The sequence below is a fragment of the Aythya fuligula genome, chromosome 2 (assembly GCF_009819795.1).
Source record: "Aythya fuligula isolate bAytFul2 chromosome 2, bAytFul2.pri, whole genome shotgun sequence".
Lineage (NCBI taxonomy): Eukaryota > Metazoa > Chordata > Aves > Anseriformes > Anatidae > Aythya > Aythya fuligula.
Window position 1 is genome coordinate 15,499,674 of NC_045560.1, and position 23,516 is coordinate 15,523,189.

Here is a 23,516-nt window from a genome sequence, read left to right on the forward strand (position 1 = left end):
TTTTCACAGAGATGTCATATGGAAAACTATCAAAGATAATTTTTGGAGAAAATGGAGATTAGGAATTTAAATTGGAGTATTTAAATGTCAGTGAATAGGATAACATTCTTGTACCTTGTACCTTCAAAGATCACCTCTCTTCATGGGGCATATATGGAATCTTTTCAAGGATTGTTTGCTTGTGGGGTTGTTTTTTCTTTAGAGTTGTAACATAAGCTGGCTAGTTATAAGTCTTATGAATGTTTCTAGAAGTGATTTGTATTTCTACTGTCAAAATGTTTCTGATTTTCTACTTTGTGTACAAACTTTGAATTGCATTTTATGCTTGATGTTTTTTAATAGGATTATCCCTCAATTGCTCATCTGGTACAGAAGCTTAGTGAGAACAATATTCAGACAATTTTTGCTGTTACTGAAGAGTTTCAGGCAGTTTATAAGGTAAAGATAAGTACCATATTTCTGGTCTCTACTTATTTTTCCTCAACCAATTAGAGACTTCAGGTTTGGACTGAATTAAAGTTGTTTAATTTGAAATTAAAACAAGTATGGATGGAAGTGATCACAGTAGTATTTTGCTATTTATGTTTTTGTTATTAAGCCTTTTTTTAGGTTGTTCAAAGTGATACCAAACACCTTAGTAATTTCCAAGGAAGAAACAGATCTCATATTTCCTCAGTAAATGATCCTCCTTATCTCTTTTTATACCTTTATAGATATAAGGCAGTGGAGAACATATTTGCAATACTACTTTTTATGCACATGTTTACAACAAAATAGCTTAGGAGAGCACCTATGAAAGAACATACTTTGTCCTTTTTGCTCTATTTATATTCATTATCGTTAAAATTGAATATTGGATATGATTATGAAATAAGAAATTACTATTTAAAAGAGTTGCTTATTTTTCCTCATTTTAAGGTATATACCTCATCAAGGTATATTTCTTTCTTTTATCTGTATTCAAATTGGAAGTTTTTTTTCCACTGGAAATCATCTTTTTTATACCTATCTCTAGAAGTGTTGTGCTTCTTTTTTAAGATCTTGAAGATGTGTGTGGTAAATTTGTGCAAGAGCACATCTTTTATTCTATTCTGTTTTATTCTGTTACCATAAAATGAATGTTTTAATTGGCAAATTTAAAGTGAAAATGCAGAAGAGAAAGGTGGATATTTTTTTTTATTCCAGTATTCCTTTGTATAACCTCAAAAATCATGAAGAACGATGACAACACTTCAGCTTTACTTTTTGAAGTACTTGATCTTGATTAGTTAATCCAGTAAAGCATTATATCACCATACAGGTACTTACACTACAATTTATACTTAGTTTGTTAGTCAAGCTGTAACTTTCCTTTTACTTTTGTAAATATTGACAGGAACTGAAAAATCTGATACCAAAATCAGCAGTGGGAACGTTGTCTTCAAACTCCAGCAATGTGATTCAGCTGATCATTGATGCATACAATGTGAGTTTTTTTTTTCCAAGGTAGATTTTAATTTTTTCTACAAAACAGGAAGTTTGTATTCTAAAATGTAACTATACAGCCAGTGCAGTAAAACCACATTAGACTTTCAGGCACTGTGGTGATCAGAGCTTAGATGACTAGAAAGATACACGCTTACGGTCACTTAACCTCTTTATTTCTTTCTAAATTTATCATCTATGTTTTCCCTTTAAACAAACAAACATAACCCTTACTTTTGGACCTTCGGCTCTTTGCCTTATTTTAACATGGAAAAGGAATGGGCCATTTTTCAACCTGGAAAATGTCTCCATCAACCTCAGTGGTTCTTTCATTTGGCTCCAAAATATTTTCTTCATAGCTCTGTTGTGTAAATGAGAATTGTTGCCCCTTTGGAGTACATAGAACAAGTGTCTGCCAACGTCCACGCATAGCAGGGCTCAGGTGTGAGAAGGGGTCACCATGTGTGAGGATGGGCAGCCCTGAGGCAGTCTGTCTCAGCACACTGGAGTTGCCCATCCCAGAAACCTGGAAGGCTGAGGCAAAGTGTCCCAGACTGCTGGGCACAGGCAGGCACTGCAGCATTTCCCTCTGCTTAAAACATACCTGAGGGAGAAGAGTGTTCTTGGACCTCATTGTGCTCAGAGCCAGAGACCACTTGTGCTTCCTGTTGAGAGCCACTGGGCACAACACGAGGTTGGACTGGGATCAGGTCCCAAAGCCTCTTATGCTCATTCTCCTGCATGTCTTGCATTTCCTGGCATATCTCTGCATCAGTAGGAGTGAGGGAGAGTGCTACCTTGTTCAGACTGTCCTGTATTTGTTCATCAAAATGCTTTTGCAACTCCATTCTGAGTTAGCTAATAGCAAGTGTTTTAGTCCCTTTCTTCAGAGGTGATCCTGGAAAACAGTAAGCTACCAAAAGGAGTGGCAATCAGTTACAAGTCTTACTGCAAGAATGGAGTGAATGACACACAAGAAGATGGAAGGAAATGTTCTAACATTTCAATAGGAGATGAGGTAACTTACAATACATGTGCTACTCAGAAATTTCGTTAAAAGTGTCCAATATTTATTGTCTTTTATAAATATTACTAAGTTTCTTTTAATAATATAGCACTCCATGTATTTTTGTTTGCAGGTTAGATTTGAGATTAATGTAACAGCTTACGAATGTCCAAAGAAAGGACAAAATGAAACAATTAAAATTAAACCATTGGGATTCACTGAAGAAGTGGAAATTAATCTCCAGTTCATCTGCGAATGTCAGTGTCAAAGCGAAGGAGAACCTAATAGTCCAGCCTGCCACGAAGGGAATGGAACATTTGAATGTGGTGCATGCAGGTAAATATATAGACCTTATTTATTTTTGAAAATGGGAAATATGATCTATATTTGGTTTACTTAATTAAGGTTTATTTGATTTTAATAATTTTTGAGCGAAGGAACAAGAATTGTTGTTACAAACCTGTTTCTTTTAGGACATCTTGACGTACTGTCATATATCTGCAAATAATCCTTGTGCTGGAATTTATAATATCGATAATTATATTGGAGCTATTGCACACATCAGAATTAGAATGTGGCCTTGGGTTAGTCCTTTATAGGACTTTATAGTCCTTTATATCTTTATAGGCCTTAATGCTTTTTTTGTTCCCACATTTAATTTTAAGGTCTATCTAATGTAGCGGAGTTATGGGAGAAAATGAGTAGAATTAACTTGTGATATTTTTTCAAATATTAATACTTATCTGATTTTGTCTTTCTAATGTGAATTCTGCTGATTTCAAGAAATTCAAAGTCTTCCTAGGTTTTGATAGGAGCTCCTACCTAGGTTGGCACCAATTATGCCATAGAAGGGAAGAGTAAAGTAGCTATTCTTTTGCGACTTTTATTTTAGATGACTTTTTCTCCCTCAGTCTCTTCCCATATGTTATTTTTAGCCTTTTAGGATCTTATTAAGATATTTCTTCTAATTACATGCATATATAAATCTTTATGTGCAATCTTTTATGTACCTATGCCTTTAAAATTTCCATTATTGCCAATCATAGTCATTAGATTAGATGTATATCTCTCATTACACATTTGAAAATCAAGCAAAATAATACTGGATTTTCTGGATTTACACACCACTAGGAGAGTAGTTGGAAATTGACCTCTAGTACATCAAAGTTTAAGGCTTTTTTCCCAAGAAACCTACAGCAAAAATGAAAACAGTCTCTTCTTGGAAATCCTTGAGACAAGAGTGCAAAGACCAGAACAAAATTAAGTAGTTCCCAAGGAAAACAAGATCCAGGACTTCAGAAAACAGTACCGGTTCCTGCTCAGTGAACTGTAGCTGAAATAAGAGTTATAAATCTTTTTCCTCATACTTTAATATGCGATTATTTATGTGACTGAAAATAAAGAAGTTACTGACTTCAAGTTCATAGGACGTCTGGTGTAGGACTGACTAATATCTTTGTGGTGAAGCTAATGACTGTAGAGAACTGAGTGAAAGAATGACATATGGCTCTTAACTCCTTAATACTCAGTAAGTTGAGGAATAACTGCTTCAGACCATAAACACTGAATAAATTGCTTCATTTTGAAGACTTTTTTGGTGTTTCCTTTAAATAAGGAACCATCAATGACTGTAGAAAGAATTATTAAACTTGGTATCACTGTTATTAGCATCCCCATGATTTCACACAGGGGATAACAGACCTGTGGATAAGAACTGCCTTTTGCTTTTGGAGCAAGAGCAGTTTCATGATGGAATTATCTCTGATTGACAGGTTGCCAGTTGCTGAACAAGAACACCCATTTCTTCATCATTGCTTTATGCTTGATAAGTGCTGAGCCCCTAAGCTCTTGGTTGAATTTGCTGGTGCTCAGAAGCTCTGAAGATCAGCTACTCCCCTGACTAATTGCTGCTGTTCTTGGGAAATTCTTTCATTGAAAGTTAACAGCAGCTACAGTGAACAGTCACTGTCACTTAAAAGTAATTATTGTTCTGTCACACTGGAGAGGAATTAATAGTGGTTATGTGGCAATCTAGTTAGCGGTGGTGACAACAGTTTCTCACCTGGAAGTAATCAGGATAGGAGCAGCTTAGTCGAGTTACCTCCAGCAGCTTCAAGAGCTGTTAAATAGCTAGAAATCCTGTTTTAAAATTGACTTGGAATATTCCTTGAGATAAGTCACCACTACTCCTGTTCTCTGCTATTTTTGCAGTCTTTTTATTGTATATGTTTTAATTAATTAGGTTTACATTTTCAGGCTTTTTTGTTCTCATGTTCTTACCTTGCAGATGTAATGAAGGACGTATTGGAAGACTTTGTGAATGTAGTACAGATGAAGTAAATAGTGAGGATATGGATGCTTACTGCAGGAGGGAGAACAGTACAGAAATATGTAGTAACAATGGAGAATGCATTTGTGGACAATGTGTATGCAAGAAAAGAGAAAACACCAACGAAGTGTATTCTGGCAAATATTGTGAATGTGATAACTTCAACTGTGATCGATCAAATGGTCTGATTTGTGGAGGTGAGAAGTGACTTCAGACTCTTTTATAGACAAAACTGGTGAATAGTTTACCAGTCTGTCAACTGTACCCTATAAAGCAGTGATACTTAGCTTAAAAATACATATCTGCTTGATGAGATGAGAAAATGCACAGAGTAACAGTGACTGAAAATGCTTCTTTATTAATAAAACAGCCCTTTGTGATCCTGAACATAGGGTATGAATACATGTTTCAACCTTCCTTGATTCAGAGCTAAAAGAAGGATGTAACCTGAACTTGACTTCTGCTGTTTATTGCAGAATTGCCTTCAGGTATTATAGTAAAGAATGCTGAGACAACTGTCATGAGATTATAAAGTTATTCTGGCTCAGTGTAACCACTGCGTCAATAAAAAGAGATAATGACCTCAGTTTACTTGTAATAGTGTTTGAGCTGGTGCTTGACAACATACCAGTGAGATGCTATCTTGAGACTATTTCAAAAGGTGAGTGAAGCTTAGAATGTGCTAGACCCAGAAAGATGCCTTAAGTGCTTGAAACAAGACTCTAAATAGCACTTTATTCTGAAATCAAAAGCAATTTAGAAAGCCGTCTAGCAGCGAGTGTCTAACTTAATTTTGCTGCATGTATTTTTGTCCTGTAACTTCCTTAGGCTTCTTCATACGTGGAAGTAGCTGGTGGGAGTGTAACTACTACCTCAGTTTTGACTGCAATCCAAAAAACGAAACAGAGAAGCTGCTAAGCTTTAACTGAATTAAGAGAATACCTAATCTGTCTGATTTAGTTGGAATACACCTGTTGCTCATCAGCTGTCCAAAGGATAGGAGCAGTGGTGGTGATGTCCCAAAATAGATGGTGACAGAGGAGTGTTGACCTGAACACTTTATTTTCAATGGAGAAGAAGTATAGCCAGAGATCTTTCCATTCAATCCAAATTGCCCTTTTCGAGATATGGATATCTGTTTCCTCTGTAGGGAATGTAAGGAGCATAAAGCTCAGGTGAGACAGAGTTACTGAATGGTTTTATAAGGAGGCTAAGGGAGCTCTGCACTCGTGTGATCTCACCTCAAGTATTGTGTGCAGTTTTGGGCACTACAGTATAAAAAGGACGTTAAACTATTAGAGACTCCTCCAAAAGAAGGTAACAAAGATGGTGAAGGGTCTAGAGGGGAAGGTGTATTAGAAGCAGCTGAGGGCCCTGGGTTTGTTCAGCCCTGAGCAGAGCAGGCTGAGGGGAGGCTTCATGGCGGCCTGCAGCTCCCTCAGGAGGGGAGCAGAGGGGCAGGCGCAGAGCTCTGCTCTCTGGGGATAGTGACAGGACCCGAGGGGATGGCATGGAGCTGGGACAGGGGAGGGCCAGGCTGGGTGTTAGGAAAAGGTTCTGCACTTGTTGGGCACCGGGACAGGCTGCCCAGGGCAGTGGTCACAGGACTGAGCTGCTGGAGTTCAAGAAGTGTTTGGACAATGCTCTCAGACACAGGGTCTGGTTTTGGGGTGGCCCTGTGTGGAGCCAGGAGTTGGACTCAATGATCCTTGTGTTTTGTTTTTTTTTTTTCAAACTCAGAATATTCTATGTTTCTAGGTGTTTCATTTTTCTGTGTTATAAGTCTAAGTTAGTGCATTCCTCATCTTTTTAGATCTTGCATTATAAATTTACATAGAGATAGGTACAGCAGTGATCAATAAATATCGATCTGTAGAGTATTTATATACATACAAAATTGCCAGCTGAAGCAGTGCTGTGATGCTATCCACCCATGAGGTATAGCCATCACATTACACTGTTCTTGATCAGCTTTCCCTGGTCTCATCATTTTGTTTATGAAAGGAAATCCAAATGTAGGAAAATGGGAGAAGAAAAGAATTCTGAAAGTAGTTTTTTAAGGAAATAATTTATTTTTTTTAGTTCTTTTGATTCATTAGTATATTCATTTTTTGTCGACCAGAGTTTTCTTTTCCCTGTGTCTATTTGAAGTTGGTAAACATTTTGTTTCTTAATGTCATAAACTTGTTTTATATTAGATTTCATTTAACTGAAATATCTTTTCAATGCTCAGGAAATGGTATCTGCAAATGCAGAGTTTGTGAGTGTTTCCCCAACTTCACTGGCAGTGCTTGTGATTGCTCCCTGGATACTACTCCATGTATGGCATCTAACGGGCAGATTTGCAATGGAAGAGGAACCTGCGAATGCGGAACTTGTAATTGTACAGATCCCAAATTCCAAGGCCCCACATGTGAAATGTGTCAGACTTGCCTTGGCGTCTGTGCAGAGCACAAGTAAGTATCTAGGAAATCAAGTCCTAGCTTCCATTCATTTGGCTTCATGGTGAATTTATGCATAATTTGAAAAATGTGGTATGCCCTGAAATGGAGGAATATAATGCTATCCGTTTAGGTAATAAAAGTCGTTGGGTGAGCATCAATTACAAGAATTACAAACTAAACAGTTTGATTGCTTCCAGATAGTCTATTTATTTCTTAAATTCTTTCACTGTTGTTTTCTGTTACGCACAGAAATGTGTGTATTACATTAAATCAGTTTTACCCATTCACGTTGACTTGGGCAGGTTACAGATTTTCCCTATTTCACGTATGATTGCTAACAGCCAACTTTCTGAAGAGTTGTGGGAAGCTTAGGTCTGTTGTGACAGGCTGTAAAGTCCCACCATCAACCTTTTGAAATTAATGCAGCAAAAGTAAGCATAGATAAACTGCACAGTTTCCAGAATAGTTAAAATTTCAGATAAGCTTTTTGCTGAGAACTTCTGTTTTGTTTTAAAACTTTTTTTATTCTAAAAACCTATTGAAGAAGTCAGATTATCCTGACAAGCAAAAACTAGACTTAGATGTGGGGGGGGGTCAATGAAATCTACATCCCTGTCTTAGGAAATCCAGATTTTTGCAAGGAAGCTGTTTTCTGCATGCAGAATTTTGAAATAAATTTAGGAGTAGTGGCTCTGCTGATTCCTGGCTTTGTGCAACTGACTTTAAGATTTCTCTCAGCACAGTCTTTTTACTGTAAAAATCCTACTAAGTCTGCTATTTTTCAATGATTTATTCAAGTGATATCTTACTGTAAAACTAATCACAGTTTGTTCTTTTTAACCCATCATTGATACTGTTTCATTGTAAATCTTCTGCTCCTACACTAACTTCTTTGAGAGAATATTCATTTTCCAGTTGTAACCGCTGAAAATGTGTTAGAATTATTTCCTTTTAGAAGTTTAGGTCTTTTATCCTTTTTTTTTTAACCCCCTGTCCTTGAAGCTTGCCAGTCATTCAGTAAAACAGAAATTTGGCAAAGCAGGTTTTTGTTAATCAAAAGATACATTAATGTTACAACTGGTTTAAAAAAAAAAAAAGTCTTCCTTCTTTTTTTTTCTTGCTTTTATGGAAATGTTTTTGGTCTTTGTTTTTTTTTTTTTTTTCCTCATTTGCTTTTCTTTAGATTCAATGTTAAATCTTTTGTGAACATACTAGAAAGCATTGCTTCTGATTTGCATTTCCACAGGGACTGTGTTCAGTGCAGAGCTTTCAATAAGGGTGAAAAGAAGGAAACATGTTCTCAGGAATGTATGCATTTTAACATGACACGGGTAGAAAGTCGAGACAAATTGCCGCAACCAGGCCAGCCCGATCCACTGTCGCATTGCAAAGAGAAGGACGTCGATGACTGCTGGTTCTACTTCACGTACTCCGTCAACTCAAATGGTGAAGCCAATGTCCATGTGGTAGAGACTCCAGGTATAAACATGATGTTGTCATTTCTCCCTCACCTTAATTCTCGCACTTATATAGTATAAAGTAGCTCTGGTTGTTTTGCCTGAGTTAGATGTATTTTTTTTCCTTTCAGTAGAAATCAATTCCTAAGATGAGGAAATATTTAAAAGAAGAAAAAGTTGCGTAGAAGGAAAGTGTTAGTTGCTAACTAGCACATATCTAAGTAACATCTATATATATTACTTACAGTCCAAGATAAAACGAGGAACACCTTTTTTGACTTAGAGCTCTTGCACGTTTAAAATACAATTGCTAGTTATTTTATTCTTATACTCTGGATGAATTGCTTAAAGCATTAGCAGTGTGTAGACTTCATCAGAATATTAAATATTCTATTACTAAGATTAAACAAAAATTAGAAGGATAAAAATAAGATGCAATGTTGCAAGATGTTGTGTACTAAAACTTTAGTAATTTAAAGTGAAAGTAGTATTATCTTTGGTACTATAAATACTGGCTTCAGTACCAAATATAATTTTAAAAGCATCTTCATACACATTACCTTCATCATCCTGTAAAATCATGTTTCCCTTGTTTTGTTCCCTAGAATGCCCTAGTGGCCCTGACATCATTCCCATTGTAGCTGGTGTGGTTGCTGGAATTGTTCTTATTGGACTTGCATTGTTATTGATTTGGAAACTACTAATGATCATTCATGACAGAAGAGAATTTGCTAAATTTGAAAAGGAGAAGATGAATGCCAAGTGGGATACGGTAAGTGAGGAGGCTTTTATCTGTATAAAAGCTGCAGTAGTTGGCGAGGATTAGGAAACTGTTGTTCACACGCCCTGTGTGTTTCAGATTTGTTTCTCCGTAGGACAGGAATACAGAAATATCATAATTTTAAGCTGATTTAAAATGTGTCATTTGTTACCAATAGCAAAACAAAAACAAACAAACAAACAAAGAGTCCTCTTCAAGAAGAACATCTTGGTTTAGTAAAGTGAGTAATAACTTCAGTTGGAATAAAATTTCAGAGAGAAAACGTGATGGTGAGAGAATAGCTCAGCTTTGCAGTTGTACCACATTCTAAAAGATACAATTAAAATGTCTGTTAGAAGGTGAAAATCACACTTGTATAAAATAAAGAAGGAAATTTTTTGCTTATAAAAGAGATCTTGTAAATATTCACATGGGATTAGTTGGGAGATTTCAGTAACTGGTTGCAAGGTCATGGTGCTGGCTTGTTGAGATCTTCCCAACCTCTTGACAATAGAAAAAATATGTAAGAAAAACAAGCCTATGGTCTGTAGGCTTACATATGGTATCGGGTCTCTGCCTCTGGGAAATGTTAGGAACCTGGCAATCAGAAACCCTATACTACTGTTCTATAGGTCAATACCCATATACAGTTGGTGAGAGAATAATTTGAAAAAATGTCCTAGGATGTCTTCTGTTAAGAAAATTAAGTCTAAACTGGAAAAATAATACTAACAACTTTATATATAGCATGATTTTTTCAGTGACAGTTGAGAATGTTGCTTTTTTTTCCTGTTGAATTATTCGACATTGACCATTTCTTTTACTTCAGCAAGAAAACCCAATATACAAGAGTCCTATTAACAATTTCAAGAATCCAAACTATGGACGTAAAGCTGGTCTCTAAGTCTCAGTTTGTATCTCCTTTCATTTTCTTCCTTTTTTTTCCTTTGCATGTCACTTCGAACTCACTGTGTGTCACAGTCAGTTAATCACAATTTGAGTCTTGTGCAGTTTATCTGCTGCTGCTTTGATTCTGGGGTTTTAAAGAATGCAGCTTGAAAGTCTAACTTGTTTTGACAGAAAGATTGCTTTCTTACTAATATCACCAGTACTGGCTTAAACTATTCTACAATATATACATATTTTTAAATGAACTATTTGTGAATAACTATGTGGGTATATAATAGAACAGCTCTTTGGATTAAAGAAGATTGTGAAGAAATGCAGTGTTCAGGGAAGGATTTATCTTCTACGCCTTCAAGTCAGCAATCAGTTTGCTTAAAACTAATGTGTTTGCAAAGCTGGGTTAGATACTCCTGAGATATCCAGCCTATAAATATAATTCTTTTTATTAAAATAACTCTGACCATTTGAGGGTGTCCTTTACAGATTTATTTTTTTTTAAGTGCTTTGGCTTATTAACCTAGAATAGAATGAGCCTGAATTTAAAGTGTGAAATGCATATACTCTACTCATTTGGTAATTAAATATGCATCTTATTTTTTCCATCCCTATTTTTGTTGTAACTGGCAATATCAGTCCTTGTAGCTCAGTCAGCTTGGGGCCTTTATTAGAAAAAAGCATTCATATGAGAGGAGGAAGTGTTCGTGTCCCCTCCAGATGTACTTTTTGCCCTAGTTTCTTAGTCCTTCCTAAACTTTGTCTGAACTCTAATTTGTTTGGAAATGCTGACTTCAGTTCTCTTCATACCCAAAGAGAAACAGAAGTATCCAGAAGAGCAAGACAGTAAACCAGAAGTGATGGATATTCTGTGTAGACTTTTAAGATTGCACTCTCTTGAATGCTTTAGGATTCTCCTCCTTCCCTGGGATTCCCAGTTGCTGGGGAAGGAGTAGGAAAGGGAGGATGATGGGAGCAGATGTCAACAGAGTGTTGAGAGTTAAGAAATGCAGAAAATCTGATTAAAGGGAGGGAGTGGGACCTGAAAAAGTTGGGAAGGCAGCACATCCCTTTAAATATCAAAGGGCTTTTTTCAGGAGCTAGTGGAAGGGAAGGATCGCTATCTCAAATTTTACTCTGTCTGCTGTTTCAGTTTTTCAGTGTTGCACTTGAAAGATTTTGTAAAGAGAAAATGGGAATTAAGAGTATTTAAGCTCTTACCTGTCCTCACTATGACATTTTCAAATACTTTGTCCAGCATTCTGAGCTCCAGCTTGATGAAAAGTACTTTCCTTTTCTCTTTACAATCTTTTTATTTTCCAGCGTGTCCAAAATTGATTGGAGAAAAAAAAAAAAAAGAAATGAAAATTGTTTTGCTTGACACAGTGACCACATTCACCTTCTTTCCATTTTTTTTTTCTTCTCAGAGTTGATTATTTTGGGGAGGAAACTGAGTTCTTAATCTTCTCTAATATTTCACTTATTCCATCTGTTAAGTCTCTGTTACCTTCTTTTCTGCTGTTCACTGACTTGTGTATTTTCTGTTCCGTGCAGAACAAGCATGTAACAAACCACGTGGTGTGTAACTTCCTTTCTTTCTTCTCACTCTCTACCCCATGACTCCTCCCAAAATATAATGTCTTCAGTGTTGCCATTTCTCCTCATATTACTTCTTGCAGAAAGCTTTCTTTCCATGGAGAGTGAATCCTGCCTTCTTGTTTCACTCATTGTGAAAATCAAAAACTATGAAGGAGTGTAGGTTTTCAAGTATGATTTTTATCCTTTCTAGTACTCATGGAAATATCCAATCCTTGGAGAGAGAGGGCAGGCAGTTTTAGCTTTATTGGCCAGCAGAAAGTATTGTCCTTGGCCTGCAGCACTGACTGCATGGTTTAGATCTGTGCCATTAAAAAAAGTATTTGCTTAGTTGTAGGCTAGTTGTTTTCTTCTAGTCTTCCAGTCGTAGTAGGTGATGCCCTCTGTCATCTGTGCTGCCCTCGACCTGGGCCTTTGCTTTACCCTCTGATTCAGTTGCTATATTTACAGATTGACAGATGACTTGTCTTATTACTGTAAAATAATGAGTAATAATATTGATAATATAATGAATAAAACAAAAGTATGAGAGCTGAAAATCGTAGGAGCCAGCTCTTGAACAATTTGGGTGAGTAGGATGGTAGGATTTAAACACACTATATAGGTATTTTAGGTGACTTAAAGCAGTAAGTCCACAGGGAAAAAAATAAAATAAAAGGAATAAAAAGGTTGATCAAACATCCTGTATAATAAGTTTATTCTTACAAAGCACCAGACTAAACTGTTTATTTCTGAACAGCCCAGTCTGCTTAAAAATAAGTACTGTTGCAAGAACATGATGCTTTATTCTCTCTTGAAGGTATTTTTTAAAATGCCTTTATCTTTTGTCCAATGTATTTCACTCTATCTTGCATATAATTATTGTTTGTTGATTTTTGTTTTATTGTTGCTTTTGTTTAAGTGTGTGTGATGTTTTAATTTATAAGAACTTGTGACAGAAGTTTTTCCTAACTTTGCATGCTTAAACCAGTGTTTTCTGCACTGGCATAAAGGAAATGGGTTTACTTACAAAGCCGTAGCTCTTGCCTAAGCAAGTTTGAAATGCCACATTTTGGTGGCCAGTTAAGGTTCGGTTGAGGTGAGAGTTGGGTTAGACTAGTGCCCATATTATTTACTACTTCCATGTTAGATTTAATAATAAGCTGTCTGTCCAGAAGACCTTGTTGAGATGGAGACTGAGCATGGCTGGCAAGGCCAGTGCTGCCAGTGCCTGGCTAACAGAAGCCATTTGGGCGCCTCTGTTCTGGTTACAGGCAGTAAAGCCACACAAGCTGCTAAGCTGAGTAAGCGTAAGGTTGGGTTAAGCTGAACAGTTCTGATTGCGGTGACTGCATCTCCAGTATTTGTAGCAGGAACTGAGACACTCAGCTGGTGTGGGGAGGCACCTGGTTAAGTGCTGCCTAAATCCCACTGGGAGTTCTCGTAAATGTAAAATGCAAACCCAGGGGAAGACAGTGCAGCATCTCACTTTCTTTGTACATGTAAATAGGCCTTATGCTAGCTAAATAAAGAGCTTGTACATCTCAAATCATGATTTCTCTTGAAGAAGCGTTATAATAAATATTTACAGTCACATTCTGCAAATTGCATTTTGGACCTGATTCCAAATAGAAATTAATTACATGAGTCGTACCCTGCAGATTTCCAGGTTTTACTCCTAACCTTTGGACTGATTCCTGCAATATCTGACGGATGGAAGTTACTGCCCTTTTACAAATAAGAAAATGTAAACATCTACCTCCCTGCTTGTGCAGGGGGTAGTCTGTTTTGTAAAATGGTGAAGGTTAAAAGCACAGGGTAACAAGTGTTACACATGCATAATGCCTTCCTGTTGAAGAGCTATGTGCATTATTTTCTAATCTGTATTCAGTATAACCTACTAAGCTTACAGACTTTATCTGAATTACAAATTTTACTGTTTTTGTGTGTGTGTGTGGATTTCTCTTATTTTGTTTGTTTCAGAAATTTGTATTAAAACTTGTCTAGGAAAAAAATCAATATACATTGCCAAGCCCTTTGAGGCATAATGAGGTATTTCAGTTACTGATGAAATCCCTCCTCCCTGGATGTTTTTTTCAGTTTAATCTGTATCTTACTGTTGCAAAGCCTTTTAATAAAAAATATCCTGGGAAGGGGGTACAAGAAATTTTTGCCTTGATAATTTTTCTGGCTGAGAAGTAGCCACAACACTGTGTTTCTGTGATAAATAAATTCTTTCTCTCAGCTCCCCATCCCTTTCCAAACCAGTAGATGACAGATTTTTAATCAAGAGAGAGTTGTCTGGCATCTGATAGAAGGGCCTTTTGCCATTACTGTGTATTTGTGAAGTTTAGCCAACACCGGACACCCAGTTCCAAGCTTACCTCAAACCAGATGATGCTGACTCAGGTCTTGAGGAGATGAAGTAGAGAATCTTGATTTCCAGGGAAGAGACATTGTCCAGCAGTGCAGTTTCTGGACTTGAGAGATTAGGCTGGGGTGGCAGATCTAGCAAGACTGCACGTGCTTCTTTGTTTTTGGCATGTAGAGAAGCCTACCTTAAGGAGAAATACTCTTTCCGTCTGAGAGACACTGTGACAGAAATGCAGAATACCAGCTAATTGGCCTTGTCCTGGCAGCAGGAGCTGCTGCTGTTTGGGTAGACCAGTCACTTGTCCCTTACCAGGTCTTGAAAACAGAAGGCAACAAGCTTCCTAGGAATTGATATGGTTTCAGACCAAGTTGTTTCTTGCTTGCCTTGTCACCTTTTGGCACATCCTGTGGTATCTGTAGTTGATGTTCAAGGTTTTACGACCCTGGAAAAAACAGGCATGCTTAATCTCTATGAATCACATATATTTACAGGGGCTTTGGGTTTCTTAGAAATAAAACGAATATTCAGAACAGCATCTCATAGCAAGACGCAACCCGTTTAATGGGTAAATATGAGTCACTTAAGTTTAGACACTTCTCAGCTCAGATGGTATATAGCAGCTATTCTGTAGTGCTGTGTGAAGAACAATAAAAGACTACTTGAAAATCTACTTTATTAAAGCAAGAAGTCTCCGCCAGACACAGCTTATTGTACACCCAAAACCAGACTATCAAAGATTAAAGAAAAAAAATTAGCATCCAGCGTTGGGGTAGGATTTCCTTTGACTGTAGGAACAGTGGTTTTAACCCAAAACGTAAAAGCTATCTCATCTGGGAGGAACCTCAAAGATACTCCCTTCCTAACCTTCAGATATTCCCCTGCTGCTAATGAAGGCCAGATACGGTTCTGGCCTGAGCTGTGCTCAGGCTGAGATCTGCTCTGTCCTGAATTTCCTCAGAAATTATTCATGCATACACAGAAGAGCTTCGCAATGGTAAACAATGTTTATTTAACTTGAAGTTCAATTGTGGTAAGAGTACAGCACCGGAGATGCAGGCTGTATCAGTAGAGTTCTAGCTGGAGCAGTTTCTTCGAATAAGATCTGTCTATATCCATATTCATTTGGAGTTCAAGGAGTTCATCATAGGTGTGCCAGGATGTGCCATAAATGGAGTAAGATTTACTGAGATAAAAGGAAACTTGGGAACAAGGGAAGTTTAAACTTAAAATAAGCTTATTTTAGAGGTTTTCAAATCTAAGTAGGAGAGATATAAGCAGTTATGTGGGCATTCCTCTTATCAGCAGAAATAATGTTTTTATTACAGTATTCTCACCAGGACAGTAATCTCTTAGTTTTAAGTATGCATTTTCTGTATATTGGGACAGGGGGAAATCTGCAGGAATAAAATGAGAATGACAAGTGCTAATGTTCAACATGAAATATTGAGTGTGTATTGTTAAAGTAGTACAAGCCTTTCCAGTCTGTGTCTAGAAATAATTTGTAATGTGAAATAAGCTATTTAAATGTTAATTACAGCAGAATGTGGTCTGTGATCTATGTGGTCTGTGATCTGTAATGGTTTCAAAAGATATCGTTTGCAGTTCTTTAAAAAAAGTGTAATGGGCTACAGACGTGAGTTGACTGCTCAGCCCTGAGATACGAGCATATGAGGTGCAGCAGTTTCGAAGTAAACCTGTGGCATAAACTGAATAGGATCATGCCCTAACCCTTTGCTTTATTAATTAGCTAAGCATGCCTTTGTTAAAGTTGCAAGAGGAAAAAATAGTTTGATTTAAGCAGTTTGTATACAAACAAAACATTTGTGGGTAATTTCTTAAGCTAATTTTCATACTTCTTGCAAACAGAGTGCTTATTTCATCTCACTGAATGTTAATAAAATGTTTTTCTTTTTCTAGGGTGAAAATCCTATTTACAAGAGTGCAGTGACAACTGTGGTCAATCCTAAATATGAGGGAAAATGAACACTGCTTGTATAACTTCACAACACTGTATGCAGCATAGCAATTTTTGTAGTCACAGTAAGATAGATTTAGGGCAAACTGCAGTGATTTTACTAATTCATTACATATAGGTTTGTTTTCCTGTTCAGGTTTTGAGAATGTACCATATGTAATTTTTTTATTTTTTATTTTTTTCAAATAAAAATAATCAGTGCCGGGGTCTGACAAAAAAACTTGAGACTGTATAGCCTAGTCAGCTAAGGTCACATGGTGCCTTTTTGACCTTTTTCCACTCCCTTGCTGTGAATCTAGATCTTCTACAGGGTGTGATACTGCTATGACATGATGGGAGGGAAATGGTTAAAGCAATCAGCATGAGGGCTCTGCCTAGCCATTTAGTATTAAATTTTTTAGCTTTACAGGGAAATCAGGGCTTGAGTTCGCAGGTATAATTAAACTCATGTAGCATGGAGCTGGTGAATAACTGGTGTTCTGCTTACTTATATGATTAAGTATGTGGTAAGTTGAGTAAGTTGGAAACGAGGAGAGTAAAGGACTGAAAAAGTGTGTGTATACTTATTTTTGAATTTTAATTGCTTATTGCCAGGTTATGGTTAAGATGAAAGGGTTTGGAAAGAATTTTAAGAAGGAATAAATAGCTTTAAAACACGTGCCATTACTGAAAAAGTTGCTGACTGGTAACTTGCCTAGTTTTTCTTTGTAAATTCAAGCCCTGGGTGGCAGTATCGTGAAGTACTTTACCAAGACATCCTCAAAACCCATAAGGGCCTTATGTCATACTGTGTCTTTCTTCTGTAATTTTTCCTTAGTTTAAAGCCTGGTGCTTTGTCACCCTTCTAATCTTTTTAATGTATTTGTTTGCAATTCTTTTTGTAATATTTTTGTATCAACACAAGCTTTTTTTTTTTTTGGGCAGTCTTAGCTGTAAATTTGCCTTTGCCCTGTAGCTAAGATTGCATAGTTTGTCATGTGACGAGTCACATATTTTTGACATGTGCCATGTATATTTGCCTTTGACCATTCAAACTGCATCATAGTCATCTTCTTGTTTTAAGTGCCTTTTTATTTTAACAGATGTTCACTTTTTACAGTGCTATTACTGAAGTTATTTATTAAATAAAAGTACCTTAAAATACTTGAATCTTGTCTCTTTGTCTTTTAAAAGATGATACTATTGGGGGAAAAAAAGAACTATGTCTGGGAAAGAGGTAATAAATATCGTAATAATACAAAGCACATCTTTTACATTAAATTTGAGAAAATTTAGGTTAAAAAGGTAAGTTATGTAAAAGTGATCTCGAGTAACAGAAGTTAGTTGTTGTATAAAAATGCATAAAGGCCAGGGTGCAGCACATACAGCATCAACGTATCACGTACAGTGACAACTGATGTTAAGCCACTGCCTTTTATTTGTATGTGTGCTAAAGAAGTACTGTCATTTAACACTCTTCTACCAAATGGACTATGTGGGTAACACTGTTTCACAACACACAACGTTAGAAAAATAATGCATTTTATAGATATATCTGTATTTCTATAATCACTTCATAATTAAAAACATTGTATAGTATGTTCATGGAATCAACTCTATGATTTTGGGGTTTTGTGTTTTTTTTTTTTAAACTTCTCAGGATAAACTAAAGTAGCAATAGATTGGGTGTGTCTGTGTGCATTGGTATCTTCGGGGGGGGAGGATCTGCATCGCTGCTGGAGCAGGGCCTTCACAGCTAGCAGCAATGTGGGAATGGAGACACAGTGGCCAGCTGCTGGTTAAACCAAGCCCAGTCACTGCAGGGACACACAGTGTCAGTCTGTCTCCCACTAGTGGGCCTTCATTTCTAATCAGCCAGACAGGGGAAATAGGATGAGGTCATTCATCCCAAGTGCTGTTCTCTGTCAGTGTCTATGTATGTACTATATGCATATTTTGTGTATACACACTTGCTCTGTTCTTCAGCTCACTATTAATTAGCCCTGGTGATGTGGTGCTGCAGCAGCCTTGCCTCTCCTGGGCTACTGGATTTGGTAACAGGTGTGGTTTTTGCTGATCAGTGCAAATGAGAGCAAATTCACAGATCAGAAGCCACACATTATTGTAGCCTGCTGTCCTTCATAACAAAGTCCACAGTAGTGCTCTGAATTGCTTCTTACTTTGAGAATGTGCTTGTGTTCTCAGTCCAAATATGGAAAAAAGGCATTGTAAATAATAATTTAATCAGATTTATTTTGGACAAAGTTATCTATAGTCAAAAAGTTGGTACTTCTATTTTTTAATCCATTTTCCCTAAACAGTGTCAATGTTTATCCATTTTCCCTAAACATCAATGTGTGACAGCCTAATTCAATCAACTGGTGTTTACATATTATTCTTAGTCAAGTAGCTGTCTTCACTCTCTATCCGAAAAGATTACATAATCAAATATTGTCCAGAACACCTCACTATCTTTGTTTACTATAAATATGACTAAAAAAAAAGATACCAAAACACCTTTATCTGAATTAGAACTATTTACTGAAGCTTTGGTTTTGATCAAGGAGAAGAGGTAATGAAGAATACTCCAGCTACAAAGCTGTACTGTTTACAGGCTGTTTTCTAAGCAATTCTCTTTCTTGAAAAAAAAAAAAAAGTATTCAGCAGAAAGAAAATACTTATAAGCAACCATGAATATAAGTATCATGACACAGTGCTGCAAAGAAATTCACATGAATGCCAGTTAATGATAATCACATGGGATTAATGTATTCCTCATTAAAATGGATAAATTACAGCTAGGAAGAAAAACAGCCTCTATGGCACAATATCAAATAACAATGATGTTGGGGTTAAATACTAATTTTTGAAGGCAGGACTTTTTTTTTTTAAATAAGATTAATGATGAACTGAAGAGAATAATACAGATCCTTCTAAGAAATATCTTAGAAAACAAGATGAGCAAAATATTGTCAATGGCAAGTTAGCAGATACACTGTATATTCTTCATGGGATGGTTGTATGATCTGTCTTGACATGCTTTAATACTGTTACACAGTACATAAACCAAGTATTTTGATCCAGAGAAGATCTAAGAGTACTGCATTGTTGATTCTCTGCTATGTGAAATTATAAACTCATTTCTATGTCTCATTTTACATACATTAGGATTGTCAAAGCAAACCTTAATGCACACTTTATATTTAATGTCACTGTTAAATAATTTGAAGAATAAGACTTCCATTATCAGTCTGCAAACTATATTCAATAGTCTTTTACATGTCATAGTTTTCTTGCTATTTGAAATTTTCAAGTTGTACTTCTTATCAAGATACTCATTATCAGCTAAAACTACCTCAGTGTGAAGAATGAATTAACACTGTAGATGTAAGTTTAGAGTGTTCTTCATATATTAGGTACTGTGGATTTGCCTCTAATACACCTGCTCATTATGACCTGCTTTTTTCCTTTCCTCTGCTAACTATGAGGCCATATACCAAAGAAAAGGATGGAGCCAGTACATGGCACTTGCGCAAGGTGTGATTGGTGTTAAAGATTGTCTCTGTAAAATGAAAACTGAAATGCTAAACATGGAAAAAAATGCTTGCATTTTTTCAACAATACTATCATGGCAACACAAAACAGTCCATGTAGTTTAAGAAAACCACTGCATTCCATTAGATTGAGTAATTAAGTGATGTAAAACAGATACTGAAAATGAACAAACTATTTCTTTATTCTCATCTAATTTAGTTTTTACGTTAGTACAGGATGAAGACAGGTGAAAAATAAATGCATATCTAAAGGTGTCAAACATTTTACTCTAGAAATATTTCCTAACCAAAGTAGAGGCTCTAAGAATAAATTAGTAATACACTTGTGGAAGAGTACAGAATCAAGATCAAAGCCTACTTCAGAGCTCCATAAAAATAAAAAGGCACAGAAAAGTAGTAAAACAGATCAAATATATCTGTTCTACAAAAGCAGTAATAGTGTAAGTATTTCTGCTTTCTTAAATAAGAATGCTGATGCAATAGGTGTATCAGAAAGTCTAAGGGTGGTAACTGATTGGATATTATTGGAAGACTGGAAAACAAACCATTTACAGCAATGCTTAATTTCAAAATGGCAAAGCATAAGAACACAGACCTTTCGAGTTTGATTCCAGGTTAGTATGCAAATCTATGCTCTGTTACCTCCTGATTTTTCTCCTGAAAGAAGCAGACTTACCTTTAATCTAATATATTAGAAAAAAATATGCTGATGCTTCAAGGTACATGGCTAAGGAGATACCAGTCAGCTGCTTTATATTCAGTTTTTACACTGTGCAGGAATTTACCAGAACAGAAAATCTAGCTATTTGAATATAGTTTATAACATATGGGATGTTCAAAACCACCTAAGACTTTGAAGTATGTCCATGAGAATTGGTGTTTTAGCAATAAACCACATACCAACAAATTTAATCCCCAAAACTAAAATGATGATTCTGTGTTCCCATTTGAAACATTATCCATAGTAAGCAAATAACAAACATTAAATAAGAATTGTGAAAAATAAAATTGCGGATCACTTACTGAATTGCACTGGCACTTTTGTGTCATCTTCATCCATTCAGGATCCAGAGCACTAAGCCTCCCCTGGGTGTGGATGGGTATAATACAGTTCAGAGGCTGTTTAAACTTGCCTTTGCATCCCCATAGTAAAAGCAATACACTAAGTATCAGGTACAACAGTTACTCCAAGTTGTTTCAAAAATATTTACACAGAAGAATTAAACTATTCTATAAACTTCATGGGCAGTTTCACAAAAGAGACCATGCAGGTATGTAAAACCCTGCCTCCGTACGGCATAAAGGGAAAAATGAAGAAAGAAATAGTTAAATAGTTTTCTGTCTGCTGAAACATGCACCTTATTATATAGTACATTTGAAAACAGTTTCTAATTATAGTAACAATCTAGTATTTCAGACAAAGATCAGGAGGATATTTTTTACATATATTCAAGTACTATGCTCCTAAGTTATCAGCCATTAAAAATACATTTTCTTTACAAAATACCAGAGTACCACTTAGGCAACCTAATATATCACTCTCCATTGCCAGAACTGCTCATTCCTTTAGTCAATGAGTAATTTGACATATGCAAAAATAGACATTGCCTTCTAACTGTTTTTACATAGGTCTCAAACAAAAGAATTCTAAACATTAACATTTTTCTGAAATAATTTCCATGTTCATAAAAATCCAGTACTGTTACTCCAGGAAGATAAGACTGTCTCCATAATTCCAGTATATTCAGTAACAATTTTGTGTCTGTAAGCAATACGGTGTCAGACTTCAGCTGTGTGCTTTCCACACATACTGCCTGTTCGGCTAGCTGCCAGAAACAGTTTCCTGAAGGCAATGTTTCCTTTCAGATCTGATACCAAAATCACAAGAACTCTTCTGTTTTGGTAGCTCATTTAGTCTATCCTCTGCAAAAACTGTAAAATATAGGTGGTTAATTGGAAAACTACCTTTATGTATTTTGTTTAAAAATTTAATCCTAACATACTGACCTTAAACATAAAACTTACTTTATATTGGAAATAACATCCATAATATAATAAGTCAGCCTGTAGAGTAAGTAATATTTAAAAGAAATCTTTGCCTTGAAAAGAATGTCTTCTCCTTGTATTTAAATAATAACATGAAACATTGCATAAGGCACAAAAGCAATGACACTTATTATCTTTGTCAGCCCTGCCCTCCCCTATGTGTTATATATTTAAGCCCTGCAAAACAAAGATTATCTTTTTATTTGTATCACAATGCACTTGTGATTTGTATTCCAATCTCTGGATCATATTATCTTATTTTCCCATCTTACATGTTACAATAGCAAGAGGGAATCATGGTCAGATGTATGGATTGGGAATGTATGATGTCTTCTCCCATCTTTTCTTTCTCTTCCATCTTCTATTTTGGATGCTGTTGACCCCTCTTGCCTTCCTGGCACTTCACACCCACTAGGCTTGAAGATTGCTTTTCTTGTTCCAGTCCATTTGAAGACTGTTCTTTTAGTCTTGATGAGCCTTTTTGCTGTTTTCCCACCCTCAATATTCCCCAGGGCAGAATCCATTGCCTTTTTCCTCATCTCACATTATGTTCTCTCTAAGCAATTTCATCAGCTGACACATCTTTAGTTATCATTTCTATGCTGATGACTAATAAATCAAGCTCAGCATCAATTGTTCTTCTTGTAATATTCTCCCTCTGTCCTTTCAGATTACATCATTTCAAGGTTTTATCATCTTTGATGAAATTTCTGGTAAAGATCTATTTTTCTTTCCCAAGTATCTTTACTTTCCAGAAAATAACTTTCTGGATACTCAGGTACACAATCTCGGATACTTTTACAGTTTTCCCTCATAATGTTATTATAAAAAGCAGAGGGAGGATTGAAGATCTTGTTTCCTCTTTCATCACCAATGCCTGCTCTTTACTCAACATCCTCTCTCTTTCCCTGTTTGGACAAACATAAGTGGCTTCCCTCCAGTCTTTATATAAGGTTAGGAATAGGAAACCCTTATAAAAACCCTTTTGATTTGTTAATGTACCCTTGCTTCAACACTGTCCTACATGAATTCTTCCACCAGCTCCCAGTTCTCTGACATTGATTGTTTTTCAATAAGTGTCCAGGTGCAATGAACATACATCTTTAATATATAAAATCAAACCTCATATTAGGTAGACTATAGCTACTTACCAAGTTAAAGAAATATCTGAGCTAGTTTTAAATTAGCCAATGTATTGACAGAAGTTAATTAGCAACTGTCAAATGCCACAAGCAGACCTATTCCAGTCTGTGTTGAAGATAGGAAGCCAGAGAGCAAGCTAAAGACAAAGCTTGCTAGTGTAAACATACAAAATTGACTTCTGTTATTGTTTGTTATGTTCAGGGAGACAGAATTACGTGCTTCTGTAAACATTATTGCAAGGAAATTAAAACTTAGTAGTATTGATTTGTGGGAAGACAGGAAGATTTGAGGAAAGCTTAAGGACACAATCAGGACAATCATTTTCTTCATATTTTTAATGCATAAGAAGCTTCTATTAGAGCACCAGAAGCCAAAAATGCTATGGTAAAGCAGACTCATACAGATTGGAACATTTTCATTTTGTGCTATCAGGAGCTGTGCAAAGCAGATGTTTAAAGACAAAATAAACACACAGCAATTAATGAATAACATGTAGAAAAGGAAGGACAC

General features: G+C 36.2%; 1 protein-coding gene across 2 annotated transcripts in view; it reads left to right on the forward strand.

The window, feature by feature from the left end:
* ITGB1 (integrin subunit beta 1) overlaps positions 1-17,130 on the forward strand; it is a 43,373-nt gene extending 26,243 nt beyond the window's left edge. For both annotated transcript variants that reach the window (XM_032180845.1, XM_032180844.1), the window contains 9 exons: positions 343-438; positions 1,376-1,465; positions 2,342-2,482; positions 2,604-2,806; positions 4,758-4,996; positions 7,033-7,255; positions 8,490-8,722; positions 9,306-9,472; positions 16,227-17,130. In XM_032180845.1, coding sequence (XP_032036736.1) covers positions 343-438; positions 1,376-1,465; positions 2,342-2,482; positions 2,604-2,806; positions 4,758-4,996; positions 7,033-7,255; positions 8,490-8,722; positions 9,306-9,472; positions 16,227-16,292 — 1,458 coding nt within the window. In that variant the 3' untranslated portion in view covers positions 16,293-17,130. The remainder of the gene's footprint in view (positions 1-342; positions 439-1,375; positions 1,466-2,341; positions 2,483-2,603; positions 2,807-4,757; positions 4,997-7,032; positions 7,256-8,489; positions 8,723-9,305; positions 9,473-16,226) is intronic.
* The last annotated feature ends 6,386 nt before the right edge of the window (positions 17,131-23,516 follow it).